Source organism: Drosophila serrata, unplaced genomic scaffold (genome assembly GCF_035046125.1).
Source record: "Drosophila serrata isolate PLE 108 unplaced genomic scaffold, ASM3504612v1 contig_240, whole genome shotgun sequence".
NCBI classification, from domain to species: Eukaryota; Metazoa; Arthropoda; class Insecta; order Diptera; family Drosophilidae; genus Drosophila; species Drosophila serrata.
The window spans coordinates 2,581,730-2,596,517 of record NW_028257138.1 but is presented as its reverse complement, the minus strand read 5'-3'; the positions used below and the strand labels follow the sequence as shown (position 1 = coordinate 2,596,517).

The 14,788-nt window shown below is 40.5% G+C and overlaps 4 protein-coding genes across 5 annotated transcripts; 2 read left to right on the top strand and 2 right to left on the bottom strand.

Moving 5' to 3' along the window:
• Nucleotides 1-6,693: 6,693 nt before the first annotated feature.
• On the bottom strand, nucleotides 6,694-9,336 carry Pph13 (PvuII-PstI homology 13). The gene is made up of 3 exons (XM_020945172.2): nucleotides 8,703-9,336; nucleotides 8,233-8,525; nucleotides 6,694-8,175 (listed from the first exon to the last, which is right to left on the bottom strand). The coding sequence occupies exons 1-3, from the start codon at nucleotides 8,741-8,743 to the stop codon at nucleotides 7,409-7,411; spliced, it is 1,101 nt and encodes a 366-aa protein (XP_020800831.2). The 5' UTR covers nucleotides 8,744-9,336; the 3' UTR covers nucleotides 6,694-7,408.
• A 168-nt stretch (nucleotides 9,337-9,504) lies between these two features.
• Nucleotides 9,505-11,134, top strand: Ptth (Prothoracicotropic hormone). Of its 2 annotated transcripts, none has more exons than XM_086830498.1 (2): nucleotides 9,505-10,708; nucleotides 10,795-11,134. In XM_086830498.1, the coding sequence occupies exons 1-2, from the start codon at nucleotides 10,532-10,534 to the stop codon at nucleotides 11,041-11,043; spliced, it is 426 nt and encodes a 141-aa protein (XP_086686624.1). In that variant the 5' UTR covers nucleotides 9,505-10,531; the 3' UTR covers nucleotides 11,044-11,134. The 2 variants fall into 2 exon arrangements, with proteins under 2 accessions (XP_086686624.1, XP_086686625.1); XM_086830499.1 differs by having other exon boundaries at nucleotides 9,614-10,702.
• Nucleotides 11,102-12,549, bottom strand: cold (coiled). Its single transcript, XM_020945214.2, has 3 exons — nucleotides 12,259-12,549; nucleotides 11,889-12,199; nucleotides 11,102-11,832 (listed from the first exon to the last, which is right to left on the bottom strand). The coding sequence occupies exons 1-3, from the start codon at nucleotides 12,314-12,316 to the stop codon at nucleotides 11,740-11,742; spliced, it is 462 nt and encodes a 153-aa protein (XP_020800873.2). The 5' UTR covers nucleotides 12,317-12,549; the 3' UTR covers nucleotides 11,102-11,739.
• A 266-nt stretch (nucleotides 12,550-12,815) lies between these two features.
• On the top strand, nucleotides 12,816-14,527 carry Ipk2 (Inositol phosphate kinase 2). The gene has a single exon (XM_020945213.2). It carries the CDS (start codon nucleotides 13,066-13,068, stop codon nucleotides 14,062-14,064), a length of 999 nt encoding a protein of 332 aa, XP_020800872.2. The 5' UTR covers nucleotides 12,816-13,065; the 3' UTR covers nucleotides 14,065-14,527.
• Nucleotides 14,528-14,788: the final 261 nt, after the last annotated feature.

Here is a 14,788-nt window from a genome sequence, read left to right as displayed (position 1 = left end):
TGCGTTTCAAAACTATATGGGCTAACTAATACACTTAAAATTTTAAATAAAATTAAAAGAAGTGTCCATTCCCCAAATTTCATTCTAGAGATATTCCAATTTAACGATTTAATTTAATTATTATGCAAAAATATATAATAATATATTATATTTGTTTGATGTGTCTATTTTATCAGAGATTATTATATATTTTATTAATTATATTTATTTTAAAAGAAAAAATTATATAATAAACTCTTTTAGTTTTTAGCAACATTATTAAACAATACAACTTATTTGTATGACCTGTACTGTACCCGTATATTAATATATATATGTGCCTATTTTTTATATACATTTTTTTCGACCATTTTTCGTGCTCTTTGTGTGTATTTATATGTGTATATGTGTGTGTGTTTCATATGAAATATTTACCCATTAAATTTGCCTTTAATTAAATGCCGCTCCCCCATTTTTTTCTCTTTTATTTATAGGAGCCGGGTGGAGGCTTGAGGAGAGGGAGGAGAACGGGGTTCGACATTTCGTTTGTTAAAATAAAAATATTGTTAATTGCAATTTATTCACATGAACACCTCGCCGGGCGGAGTGGCGGGCCAAAAGTCATTTCATTCGCATTCGATTTTAATATTTCATTATTTAATATGTCCTGGCCAGGATCTGAGGAGGGTAAAGGGGGAAACGCATATGCATAATGAATAACCCATTTGGGGAGTCGTCCGATGGAAATGACAGATTCATGAGTGTGGTCCGGAATTATCGTGGAACATTGGAGCACACACTGACTCCGGGGAAGGATTAAAGCCGATTCTGGTTGGGATCGATGCTGGCTTAGATGCACCTGACAATAATATTCTTTTAAGATAATTAAATCCTCTTGGGCTTTGCCATATTTTACTTCTATTTTTATGGACTGGAAAGGTAAAATAGTAAAAGTGTATATATTCTTGATCAGCATTAAGAGTCGAGCCGATCTAGCCATGTCCGTCTGTCTGACCCTAACAAAACAGGTTCCTTTCTGAATGCAACTTTTAAGTTCGTCTTCTATATTATCTTAATATTATATAAGTCGGAACGGGTCGGATCGAACGACTATATAATATAGCTGCCATAGGAACGATCATCAAATATAGAAGAGATTGCAAAACTCTCATTTAAATCTCATTTACTCTAAATAGCTATTTCTCTATGTATCTCCCTCTCTCCCTCTCTAGAGATGGCTCTCGCTTACTCTCTCTCACTTTCTTTGTTCTCTTTACCCGGAGACTATAAATAGAGTCGCTGCAATTGCGCTGATCTCATTCTGTTCGCGGCCTCCCCGCTGTTAACATCGATAGTGATAGTGAGTGATAAGTGCCCCTCGACCCGAAAATATCATCTGAGGAATGGAATACTTCTGGATAACGAGGAAGGTTCCTTCGATGATACCATGACTTGGCTTATTGAAATCACCAAGAAGGTAACTCCACACTGGAAGGAATCAGCCAATGATGATAAAGGATAATTCTTCTCTACTCCGGTAAGTCTTAATCATGACAATTATATCATATATTTAGAAACTATTGAAGAGAAAAGGCCTAGGTTTATAATCAGATGATATTTTGACTTGGACAATAATTAACGATACTTACAAGCGGAAACTCAAAGTTAACAACCTAACTTAAGTTTAATTTTGTCATGAATATTGATTTCTTATCTTTACGATAACTTCAAAACTGACCCTTGCAGGGTATTATATTTTCAAACTGAAGCTTCTAACTTGTGAAGGAGTCGTTTCCGACCTTTTAAATCATATATATTCTAGATCAGCATCAACAGGCAAATTTTTCTAGGCATGTAGGACAGAAAAAAAAAATTTTTATTTTTGTTCTAAATTTTATAATCTATTTTGCATAAATCAAAATTTCAAAAATCGTCAAAATTTTAAAATTATTTAAACTTCAATTCGAGTATGTAGATTTATTAATCTATTAAAAACTAGCACAGAACAGCTTTCCGAATTAAAATTAATAAATTTTTAGTTTAGTTATGAGATTTTTAAGTCTTGATTTGTCATTTAAGTATATATAGAAAAATAATGCGAATATTTATACCCTTGCAGGGTACTATAATTTCAGTCTGAAGCTCCTAACTTAAGAAGAAGTCGTTTCCGACCTTTTAAATCATATATATTCTTGATCAGCATGAAAAGCCGAGTCGATCTAGCCATGTCCGAGGGAAATTTTTTTTTTAAATTTTTTTCTCAACATTTTAGTGTTAAAAATTGTCCTTGTCAAAAAGTAAAAATTTGGCAAAAATTCAAATTTAAAAAATTTTAAAACTTTTTATGTAGATTTGTTAACCCTATAAAAACTAGCACAGATCAGCTTTCCGAATTAAAATTAATCCATTTTTAGATTAGTTATGAGTTTTTTAATTTTCAATTTATCGAAAAAATTGTCATATAAATATATCGATAAATAACAACTCAAAGAATGGTATTTAAATATCAGTCAGAAGCTGAAAACTCACTGAAGGAATCATTTCCGACCCCATAAATCATATATATTCTTGATCAGCATGAAAAGCCGGATCGATCTAGCCATCTTAGGAAAAAAATCAAATTTTGAAATTTTTTTTCAAAAATTTATCGTTAAAAATGGGCATTGTCAAAATGACAAAATTTGTCAAAAATTCAAATTTAAAAAATTATAAAACTTAATATGCAGATTTGTTAAGCCTACAAAAACTAGCACAAAACAGCTTCCCGAATTGAAATTAATACATTTTTTGCTTAGTTATGAGGTTTGAAGAACTTCGATTTATCAAAAAAAAATTACCATATAAAAATATTGATTTAATATAACTTGGTTTAATTTACGAATCTTGGTTAAATTATTAAATATAAAATTATAGTATAAGGAAATCTATTCAGTTTGCTTTCAAATTTGTTATTTATTTAAATTTTCTAATTACCAAAGTAACTACATCCCACAACCATTCCCATTTCTCGCTTATTTCGTTACCAGGATGTGTTCCTCATTGCGTGAGGCAAAGATCAAAGACCTTCGCCGAGAAACAGAATCACTGGTCGATCCGCCCGAGGGCACGAGTCCTGCTCTGCCCTGTAGATTAGCAGGTGAAGCAGGTGAGTTTAATCCATAAAATGTGCGATTATTGCGTTTATGCGGCCCGGGGCGCATTCGATATAAAATATAAACAAACGTTAGAGAAATTACAGCGCACAAAAGCCGACCAAGGAGCAAAAGCCTTCTCCCTCTCTCTCTCTCACTCCCTCCCAATACACACACAAACACACACACACACATGCCAGACGATGTCCTGATATGTTCCTCGCCTTGTCCTCGCCCTGCCTTTCGTCCTGGGAAGACCCGACGCTTATTTGACTATCGATTAAAGTTTGTGGTCCTTGTGCACACAGCCCCGGAGAGACGAGAGTCGAGAGTGCTCGAAATAATACCAAAGAAAAGATTTTTGATTAATTTTAAATGTGCCAGGAATAAGATGCGAGACAGCAAGGAGCAGGAGAAGGAGCTTCGGAGAAATTGCCGGAGAAATTTATTCTGGTTAAGTCACACAAAACCGTAAGAAACAAAATGTTGAAAAATATAACATTTAAATGGGAAATGCATGTCCTTTTATATCCTTATTATACTAAAAATGCATGACCGATCAAGCGATTAAGAAATCCATATAAATGTTTATTTTGTTCAATATAAAAAGAAATATAAGTCTAATAATTTGTGGATTTGTGAATTCAATTAAAATAATAATAAAATATTTGTGGTACTATGTGATATATTCTAACATTTTATGTAATTTTTTTGAACACTAATCAAATTGCTTTCAAGTTTCAGAGATTTTAGCAATAGATACAAATATATTTTATCTATTTTGTACTCCATAAATATATAATACAAATTATTGGTAAATTTCGTAATAAAATGGAAAATATAATAAAAAGGTAATTATATAAAGCATTATAGATTCCGCCATTTTTATCATAAACCATTTTAATTGATTTCAAATCCACAAGGATTTATTTTATTTATGATTAATATTAAACAAGAAAGGAAGCTAACTTCGGCACGCAGAAGATTTGTGTACCCTTGCAATTCTCCCTTGAAATTCCTTTCCCTTGAAATTCGATCACTAGGAATTAATACAATATACATTATATATATTTATGTTAAAAAAAAACAATAAAGTAAAGCCTGCCTTCATTAAATTTACCTATACTTATTATATTTACAGTTTTACATTCACCGTTTTGCATTTTCCTCTATTTTTAAGTTTGATGTAAGTCTGTTTAAAACTGGAAAAGTTATAATTTTTTTTCCTTAAAATTTTCCGATTGTTCCTATAGCACCTAGATATATGTATATATATAGTCCACCGATTCGCCGTGGTCCGACTTATATACTAGTAATATTATATGGAAGAATAACTCCATAGTATCATTAAAATAGCTTAAATTTGTTCCAAAACAAATCTCGCACATCTGTGGATATGATTCCCAACTGGTTCTTACGTCCCCGGAACGAAGTGACTGCTGCCGGCCAAGTCTCAGAAATGTGTTGTGATACAAAAGTTGCAAGTCATTGTTTATCAGTGTTCAAAGTTAGTAACTGATCATACATACTTACTGGTCATAGATACTTACTGATCATAGTTACTTAATACGAATAGTTAATTACTGATCATATTTACTTACTGTTCAGAGTTACTTAATGTTCATAGATACTTAATGTTCATAGATACTTAATGTTGAGAGTTACTTACTGATCATAGTTAATTACTGATCGTCCGATCGTTCCTATGGCTTTTATATATATGCATATATATTGTCCACCGATTCGCCATGCTTCGATTAATATACTAGTGAAATTATATACATAGAAGCATATCTCCATAGTTTCGCTCAAATAGCTTAAATTTGTTCCAAAACAAATCTCGCACATCTGTGCATATGATTCCCAACTGGTTCTAACATCCCCGGAACGAAGTGACTGCTGCCAGCCAAGTATCAGAAATGTGTTGTATAAAAAAGTTGCAAGTCATTGTTTATCAGTGTTCAAAGTTAGTAAGTGATCATACATACTCACTGGTCATAGATACTTACTGATCATAGTTACTTAACGTTCATTAATACTTACTGATCAGACTTACTTACTAGTTATTGATACTTTCTTATCATAGTTAATTACTGATCATAGCTAATTACTGTTTATAATAATTTACTGTTGAAAGATATACTATATAGTATTCCGATAATACCCTGCAAGGGTATAAAAATGCTTTCCCAATTATTGTTATAACAATCTCTGTTAGCTATTAATTTAATAATGCCATCAATTCATTATATTCTATTTTTTTGGGGTAATGAATGAATTCCCCTTCCCCCCCTCTAGTATGTGGAATTCACTGGTGAAAAAAAGCCCAACCGAATTTCGCGCATCGTTGGGCGGCCTCATAAGAGAAGATTATCCAATGGCAACCACTCGCTTCCCGGTATTCCGGCAGCCAAGGGACGCAGTGTCAACCCTCATAGACCCGGGAATAATGAACTTTTTTTTTGACCAGGCGTGTGTGTATCCGAATCTGTATCTGTATCCCGGAGCTGCTGTGGCCTATCCACCCGCTACGACATCCACCTCAGCCTCAATTAGCTTATTGTACTCGTCATTGTCAGCGGCAAAATGGCTGACAGCACGAAGAGAGAGCAGGGAGCAGGAAGCAGGAGGCAGGATGTCATTAGGTGGCCCTTGGCCCCGGAAAATCCACAAGGAGCTTGCCAAGGTGTTAAGCCAGCTGAGCTATGGGCTCTGCATTCTCCGCCAGCATGGGAAGCTCCCTCTGCCCTTGAAGGCTTTGGACTTAAGTCCTTGGACTTGGGCGCAGGCCTCTCTGTAGGAATCTTAATCAAGCCAGGGACACGTTGTGTGTTCAGGGAAATGACACTCGAATCATTATGATTTTAAAATAAATTAAAAATGATATACAATTGTAAAGTTTTCTTATTAAAGTTTTGAATGTTTACCTATTTGAAAGAGTCCCCAAAAAAATATATAACATAGGAACTCTAAGCTTTGTCATTAGTTTATACATAGTATTTCTTTATAGAATTAAAATTTTATTATTTTGTCATATTTAATTTCATTTTTATTTGTAATATATTCAATTTTCTTTGATACCACTTCAGTATTCAGGACCACTTTCCTCTTCCTTTTCAAGTCCTCATCTGCTGTAAGCTTTTTGCCTAAGCCGGGACAGCTTTTAACTGAAAGTAGAGGAGTCCTGGTTTGTCCGTCCTAAGACTGCTTAGGTCCTGCAGCAGGCGCCGTTAATAACAGTCAATGGAAATTACCGGCAGAGGATGAGGAGGAGCTGGCTGGGTGGAGGGAGGAGTACTCATTCGGCAATTGTTAAAAAGCTAAAGCAAATGTTATTGCCGAACAAACAGAAGTGAAAACCCGAAATCCATTCAAATCGCACAATTAGTTTGCCTCTAATCCGAGCCACAAACAAGGGCAGGAGCATTGGAGTAGGATTCCATTGTTACGTCCACCACACACACATGCGGAATCCATAAAAGCTAAATACCAAAACCTGGTCGTAGTCAAGGACTCCGTCCCTCCACTTCCGCAGTGTCAGGGGAAAGTTACACTATAAAAAAAATAAAAGTAACCGCCTGCCTTTACGCATCTTATTTCTTATATTGTCTGGTATATGCTTCAATAGTTACAAGGTTAAAATTTACAATTCATTTAAATAATTACACTCTTTTTTATGTAAAGTTTAAATTTATTTAAAAAATGGATTGAAAATGAGTTATAAGCTCGGAGCCGAGCAACGAACCTTAACTCTGATGATCAAAAATTTTAAATTGAAATTAAGATTTAAATTGATTTTTATAAGGCCGAGGATCATGCTTTCCTAATCGAGGAAATTAGGTTTTTGTACCGATTTTATAATTTTTAAATCAAAACCAAAAAACAAATATACATATATGTATATCCTAATTATGAGCCTCAGTAAACAGGTGTTCTGCACGTAGATGTGTAGAATTTGTATATGTACCTATTTTTTAATTTTTAAATTAAAAAATTTTAATCAAAAGCCTATTTTGGGGAAATTTTTAGTTTTTATAAGCCTCAACGCACTGTTTATCTACCGGATAATGTGTGGATTTAGTTATGGTATCTCTATTTCCAATTTGTTTAAATGATTTTGTTGATGTGATGACCTTGTTTCGTTTGGAACTTAAGCCTAGACTTATCAACATTGACTAGAAAACAAGAATATAACTAAAACAAAACTTCCCTAGGATCTAGAGCAGCAAAACCATCCATTAAAACTAGAGATATTTAAGTCAAAGATTAACTATTTAAGTAATTCGCCTAAGTGTGACTCACAAAACATCGCTGGTGATGACTCCACCCTCCTGGTGATGACTGTGATGATGATGATGCAGTTGCTCCACCAGATCGGCGATACCCTCCACACCAATACTCAACGAGGGCAGCGTTTTGTCCAGCACCAAAAGAGAGGGCGGCGTCTTCGGCTCGCCCTCCTCCATGCCAAAGGCAGACATGCCGATGCCAATACCGATCCCTTCCAGGCAGAGCTCAGAGTTGGAAGCACTGACCCCCAGCGAGTGGGAGGAGTGACCCACATAGGGCTGCAGCTGGGACTGCTCCTGCATGCTGAGTATGCAGTCCGCCTTGAAGCTATCGATCGTGAACTGGTCCACGCTGAGAAACTTCATCTCATCGTAGGCGGAAGAGCCATCGGTCATGTCGAGGTCCAAGGAGGTGGCGAACTCCAGAGCCTGCTGATGCTGCTGCTGCTGCTGCTGTTGCTGCTGGTGAGGAGTCTGCTGATGAAGCTGCTGTGGCGGGTGCTGCTGCTGCTGGTGCTGGTGTTGGAGCTGTTGACTTTCCGCCTCCATTTGCGGTTGTGTCTGGCCCTGGCTCTGAGGCGGATATGTGGACCATTCCATGGACAGGCCATTGCCACCTCTCTCCAGTCCGAGATGGTCAATGTTGAGATTCAAGAAGATATTGGGCGATAGTCGCGACGGCGACATACCACCCGTGCCGTAGGGAGCCTTGAGTTCGTTGTCCAGGGAGTTGGAGGATTGCGGTGGAGTGTCCGGTAGAAGGTTTCCACTGCCACCTAGGAAATTGGTTACATAAGTTAGAAAGGTTCGGAAATTCCCTTGTAAGTCCATACCCAGAGCACTGTCTAGCTGCCCGAGAACAGCAGTGGCACTGTCATCGTAGGCCCCCGCCGCCGCCGTCGTCACATCCAGCTCCAAGGCTCCCTCCTTGTACTCTCCGCCGCCCATGCCGCCGATCTTCTCCTGCTTTCGCCACTTGGCTCGCCGGTTCTGGAACCACACTTGGACCCGGGCCTCTGTCAGGTCGATGCGGACGGCCAGCTCCTCCCGGAAAAAGACATCCGGATAGTGGGTGCGCTGAAAGGCCCGCTCCAGCTCCTGCAGCTGCAGGGTGTTGAATGTGGTTCTGGTTTGGAGTGAAAATAAAAGAATGATAGCGTAAATATTTTATCTTTTTCTGTGAAGTTAAGTAGTAAAAGAGAAGACCATCTAAAACTAAGGATGATTCGATAACCGGGTATTCTGCGGTCATTTGCTTTTACTTAAACTTAAGATTTATATTGATTATAGTGGATTCCTCTACCTGTATCTCCTCTGCTTGCGCTTCATTGTGCCTTTGTCCATGCGAATCCTGAGCTAATGTGTAGGTGAAAATAGATAAAAAAGAAGCTGCTGGAGCTGGCTCTGCTCTGGTTGGATCTCTCCTCCAAATCCCAAATCTTTCCCTGTCTATATCTGTCTTCAAGCGTGTCGTGACATAGTCGCCGATTGAGTGTTGTGTTTTTTTTCTGCTCTGCTATTTTTTAACGATTTTCGTCGGACACTTTGAGGGCTTCGCGGGCGCTGCTGCTGCTTCTCGCCGCTTTTCCGCTTCGACAAATTCCACGGCGGAAAAAAAAAGAACTGTACAACAACAATGGCAGCAGCACAGATGAGAAGAACCTCCTCTCCTTTGCGGGAAGGCAGCTGCAGCTCAGCATAAATCCGCGACCAGCGGAGGAAGCTGCTGCATCTTCCTCGGGGAATAACCGGATTTCTTCTTGGTCCGTCAAACCGTCGTCCGGATGTGCATGCCAAACTGTGGACACACTGTGGGCAATGTTCCTGCCTCGACGACGCGATTTCGACTGAGAGAGGCGAACTTCCACCGTGGTTTAGCTGCGTGCTGCCCCCGCCGAAGCCGGGAAGCCCTAGAAGGCTAGTCCCAGTCCCAGAGTACCTCACACACTTCCCGGGCACCCTACTCTAGCATATAGTATAGTGTCTAGTTGGGGTCCAACTCTGACCCGTTGTCTCTGGCAGTCGGTCTAGCCGGACATACCATTTGTTGAGGCCATAGGCTCTGCACCTGACCCAAGATGTGGCCAAAAAAAAAAAGCGGAGACACAGTGAGCTCATACATTGTGGCGTCTGACATGGGAAAGGGAATCCTAGGTAGGGCTTGGAGGACTCTTTAGGGACATAGTACTTTGTATTAGTATCCTCCTTTGACAGCTCTTGTTGGAGATGGATAATTGGAATATTTTAAAGACCAGAAAATGTATTAAAGTTCTTAAGAAAATATGCCAATATGACTATGTCCGGTTAAAAGTATGCTTATCTACACCAAAAAGTTTTCGGAAACTGTTTCGGAAGCCAAACCCACTGGCAGTGGTCATCTCACGACAGGAGGGAGGAAGATCAGGTTGCCCTTTGCCTGTGCACACATGTCTGGGTCAGTGGGCTTCCTTTGGGCCCACTCCAGCACACGCTGCCACAACACTTGAGGCCTTAAAGCCATTTCCCAGCACACACCACCCACCACCACCACCTTGGGCAGCCGCAGGAAAGTGTATAAATAGCCAACGGACGGACTCAACTCAACCCCATCGCCATCGCCATCACCATCACCAATTGAGCTTGGTGCGGTCATTGTTGTGGTGTCAACAGTTGATTCCATTGTTCTCCATCCTGTCCAGGTGACGGCCCATAATGGAGTTGCTCTTCTCCACAAAAGGTAATCCGAGCGGGGCTTTTGCCTTTTGTCCAGGATGGGTATAAAAAGGGCCAAGACTCCTGGGCTAGAGCCGCACAAGGAGTTGAGCGCTGGACAGGAATAGATCGAGTAGGATGCCCTGGGTGAGTTTGGAAAATATTCAAGAAAATGTAGGAAACTACGTAAATAAACCCACACATCGAAGGAGGAAATCACAACGAAACAATATCTCTTACCGAAAATAATTCCATTTCCTTCTCCAGTTGCCATTTTCCATAGCGCTGGCGCTGTTAATCCTGACAAATAAAGGATATGCCACCAGTCGGTACCCCAGTGATGGAGTTTACGAGGAGATTGTTGGCCTGAGACGCTGCGAGCCCCAATGCCTGGAAGATCCGGTGGAGGACGAGCAGCAGCCGGATCGCAGTACCTCCAAGATGCTGAATGCCATTTTTGGCTTCTCACCCAGTACTCCTCACCCGATGGAGGCGACAGCATCACCGCGGGCCATGCCCCATCAGTTGCCGCCGATGTACTACAACGACTTCTATGAGGACTTGCTGACCACCAAGCGGAATGATGTCCACTCCGCTGGCTGTGATTGTAAAGTTACGGTTTGTTTTCTTCAGTTTTTTTTTTTTCTGCGACAGAAGCTGAAATATAGATGATTTATAATCCCTTTCTTCTACCGATTCTGTAGAACGAGCTGCTGGATTTGGGCAGCCAGGCCTTTCCTCGCTACCTAATGAACGCCGTTTGCGAGTCGCGCTCGGGCAAGGATATGGCCAAGTGCACTAATGGCTCCAATTGCCGCCCGCTGGAGTACAAGGTGAAGGTTCTAACGCAGGATACTCCCTCTGGCTCCAACTCCTGGCTGAACAGGGACATGGCCCAACCGTGGCAATTCAAAACAGTTACCGTAACCGCCGGCTGCTTCTGTGCCAAGTGATGAATCGATGGAATAGTTGGTGAAAGGAATGTGAATGGTGAAAGAAGTGTGAGATATATTTGTATATTAAAGCGCCAAACAGACGTCAGAATTGCTTTATTGTGTGTAATGGGGGTGTGAGATTCTAAGATACAACAGTGGTTATAATTAAGGCATTTTCTTGGTTCTAAAATTGTTACCATTATGGTATTTTTGCCTCAAGTTTGGGTATTCTATTGGTTACTTAATATTATTTGTAAATCGGCATCAGCATGGCCTTTAGGTTGTGTAAATAATGAAATAATACCTATTGTGGAATTATTTGATTTTTATAAAGGAATGTATAAAATTCGTAAGGGAAAGGAAAGTATTCTTTTAAGCTCGGAGTCTGAGATTCTTTTACTTTTTAAGGCGAACAAAGAAGATACAATCTTCCGTCGAAATGATTCTCTTTTGGAATGCATACATATTCGAAGGCTTGCTCTTAATAGTTATAAAGATCTCCTATAAATTGTCTTTGAAATCATGCTAAACGCATGAAACGTTACTTACTTTACTAAAATTAGTAAAATATTCGAGCGAGAGTCAAGGCACTAGTTGGACGGTTTCTATTCCACAAGGGGAAATTAAAATGAATGGTATTTTACTTAGCTTATGGACGGCTTTTGTCGAAATTAATAAATCAATCGTTGGATAAAGGGATGTGGTTACTCGAGACTAAGACCACGGCATAAGCCATACTGTCATGCCCAAGAGTGCAATACCCAGGGTCCAGTGTACACCATAGCCCTGCCTTAAAGTTGCTCCGCTCTGCAAGAAGTAATGGTTAGTCAAAGAAATCAAGGATTTCCGCCTTTTTCACTCACAATCACAAAGTAGTTGCAGCGGTCGCCCTGACAGCACTCGTTGCACGCCCAATCCTCGTACCAGATGTGGGTGCAGTACAGCTGCATGTACCGCTTCCGCTTGGACTGGCACTGCTCCTTGGTCATGCAGCGCTTGGACACGTAATACTGCTTGAGGGCACCCTCCGAGAAGTATGGCTGGGATCCCCAGCGGATCTCCGTGCCGCAGACATTTTCAAAGGGCTCACAGGTCTTGATGGTGTTCAGGCATTTCTCCGTGTTTCCCGTCTGGTTGGAGCACACATAGCACTCCAAGCCGGCCACAAAACTCACTGGGCAATGGTAATTAATAAATGCACTTGTTTGTAATGTTTTAGGTGTGGCTACTTACCTTGCGAGCACAAGTAAACGGCAGCGACGACCACCAGGGCTATCTCCCAGGACTTCATCTTCACCAGCTGGATGTACCGGAAGTTTTGGGCGACTTCTATTAGCTTGCAATTGATAAGCAAAGCCGTAAAAAAACGCAAATAAATTAACAAACAAAAACCACTCCCAAAAATAACAAAAGTCGCGTGAGTTTTACAACCCTAAAAATGTGGTGTTTTGCAACACTGGTTGGGGTGCTGACACCTGTGGCGCAAGTTTTTCAAAACATTGATATATCACGATAGAAAATATCGATAATAACTTAAGATAATCTGTTACTTCCTACATGAGAGTTCTGCATGTATCTGTAAACGTGTAAAATGTTATCTCGAGGTGTAAAATGTTTAATAACTGCTTTGGAATCCAGAGTGACCAGAAACAAATTGCGAAAAACCAAAATAATATCGATATAATTTCTTATGTTTGCATATATTCAACGACCCGACACCCGAGAAAGAATTCTGTTAATTAACATCCACCCTTCAGCGAGAGAGCAGAAAGAGGACATGTTACGATTTTTACATTCTACTTGGGAATTTTGCCCCATGTATGAGAATTCGACCCTACAAATGAGAATTCGAATTCTGTAAACGTGTAAAATGGTGTTCCAGACGTGTAAGATGTAAAATGTTAAATAACAGCACGTTTTTCAAAACAACATAAAAAAATCGCAACAACAAAATATCACGATATAAAAATTTCAACAACCCTAGTCGCGGATTCCACTCAAAAATTCCACTTGCCAGGAGCAGAAGCATCCCCCGGTCAGATGGCCAAGAAGGAGCAGGATGTCGTCGACCAGGAGTTGCCCCCACCCCCGGCCAGGAACAAGCCGACGCTGCCCGAGGGATTCCGCCAGTTGAAGACACAGGTGGCCGGCCACAATTTCGAGTCCATCAACGCCGAGGCCATCGGGCTCCTGCAAGACTACGCGGGTGGCTGTGTGCTGAAGCCCCTCGGGAAGCCGGAGTGTGGAGAACGAGAGCTGAGATTCTATGAATCACTCGCCACGGCAGGTGCTTTGGGTGATAATGACCTTGCCCTGCTCCGCGGTCACGTCCCCCGGTTTTACGGCCCCCTGAAACTGGTTGTGAATCACCGCGAACGCACGTTCCTCCGCCTGGAAGACCTCACGCGAGATATGCTCCAGCCGTGCGTCATGGACGTGAAGGTGGGTAAACGAACCTGGGATCCGGCAGCCTCCCCCAACAAGCGGCAATTGGAGGAGGCCAAGTACGTGCAGTGCAAGCAAGCTCTGGGACTGTGCCTACCCGGCTTCCAGGTGTATCTTCCAGTGGATGCGGATCAGGACGCCGAGAAGGCCTCAATCCTGCGGCGGGGCAGGGATTATGGCAAGAGCCTGAGCGTGGAGGGTTTCAAGGAGACCATGGCCCTGTTCTTCAATGCCAGCACAAGCCATTCCAAGGCGCGGAGAGCGGCCAGGGAGTTGTTACTCCAGGAAGTGCTCCGTCAACTGCAGGACATCCTCAAGTGGTTCGTCAGCCAACGGGTGTACCACTTCTACGCCAGCTCCTTGCTCATCTGCTACGATTACTCGAGGTTGAAGAACCAGCCAACGCTCAATGGCCACCGCCATCATGGCGAGCAGGAGGCGGACGATGCTCCCTCCTCCCCCTCGACTTGGGTGCGTGTCCGAATGATAGACTTTGCTCACGTCTATCCGGCGGAACAGGCTCTGCCCGACGAGAACTACATGTTCGGCCTGAAGAGCCTGATAGAGGTGATCCAGGCATTAATCCATCGGTGATGGCAGCTTAAGAAGACCAGGAAGAAGTTCCAATCTCATGGCAATGAGACACTCACACTTTTGTATTATTGTAAGCCAAAAGATTAAGGGGTTAGACCACCCAACTTTTAAAAAAGAAATCATATCCAATCATGTCATGTGTAATAAATTTGAAGAGAATCGGTCGAGTAGTTTCTAAGAAATCATGTACACCGTTCCAAAAAACGTAGTTTTGAGAAAAACGCAAAATAAGATAAAGAAAGTACTTTAAGCTATACCGGCAGTGCTTACTTTAAATGACTATAATATCCACAAATGAGATATTTTTAAGCCCAATACCTTAAAATGACCGTAAAATCGGCCTCAAAATTATGTTAAAATACAAAAAACGATTTTTATAATTTTCAGGGTGGTCTAACCCATTAGGTCCACAGTATAGGCAGCAAAGCGACTCTAAACCTAGAATAAACCCGGTTTTGTACAATCTGTATTATATAGTTGGGGTTTTATGGGAGTTGAGCTTTACAGTAAAGATTTGGAAGGCATTTCAAATTGTGCTATATAAATATTCAGTATTTTAGTACTCGGATTTTTTGTATTTGGAAACTCAAGTGTATAGTATCTTGAACATTATGAGGTCATTGATTAAATGCTGTAAGTCATTGCATTTTAATGGAAATTAATTCAGTAATAAGTTAAAAATATAAAGAAATCATCATTTTAAAAAGAGAATGTTACGATTTAT

Bases quoted from the DNA above. Each gene is read 5' to 3' on its own strand.
- Pph13 (XM_020945172.2), bottom strand. From the start codon at position 8,743: ATGGACAAAGGCACAATGAAGCGCAAGCAGAGGAGATACAG. The intron at 8,526-8,702 runs GTAGAGGAATCC...ACTCCAAACCAG, and splicing joins CGCAAGCAGAGGAGATACAG to AACCACATTCAACACCCTGC. The intron at 8,176-8,232 runs GTATGGACTTAC...CCAATTTCCTAG, and splicing joins GCAGCTAGACAGTGCTCTGG to GTGGCAGTGGAAACCTTCTA.
- Ptth (XM_086830498.1), top strand. From the start codon at position 10,532: ATGCTGAATGCCATTTTTGGCTTCTCACCCAGTACTCCTCACCCGATG. The intron at 10,709-10,794 runs GTTTGTTTTCTT...CCGATTCTGTAG, and splicing joins GCTGTGATTGTAAAGTTACG to AACGAGCTGCTGGATTTGGG.
- cold (XM_020945214.2), bottom strand. From the start codon at position 12,316: ATGAAGTCCTGGGAGATAGCCCTGGTGGTCGTCGCTGCCGTTTACTTG. The intron at 12,200-12,258 runs GTAAGTAGCCAC...ACCATTGCCCAG, and splicing joins CGTTTACTTGTGCTCGCAAG to TGAGTTTTGTGGCCGGCTTG. The intron at 11,833-11,888 runs GTGAGTGAAAAA...TACTTCTTGCAG, and splicing joins GCTGCAACTACTTTGTGATT to AGCGGAGCAACTTTAAGGCA.
- Ipk2 (XM_020945213.2), top strand. From the start codon at position 13,066: ATGGCCAAGAAGGAGCAGGATGTCGTCGACCAGGAGTTGCCCCCACCC.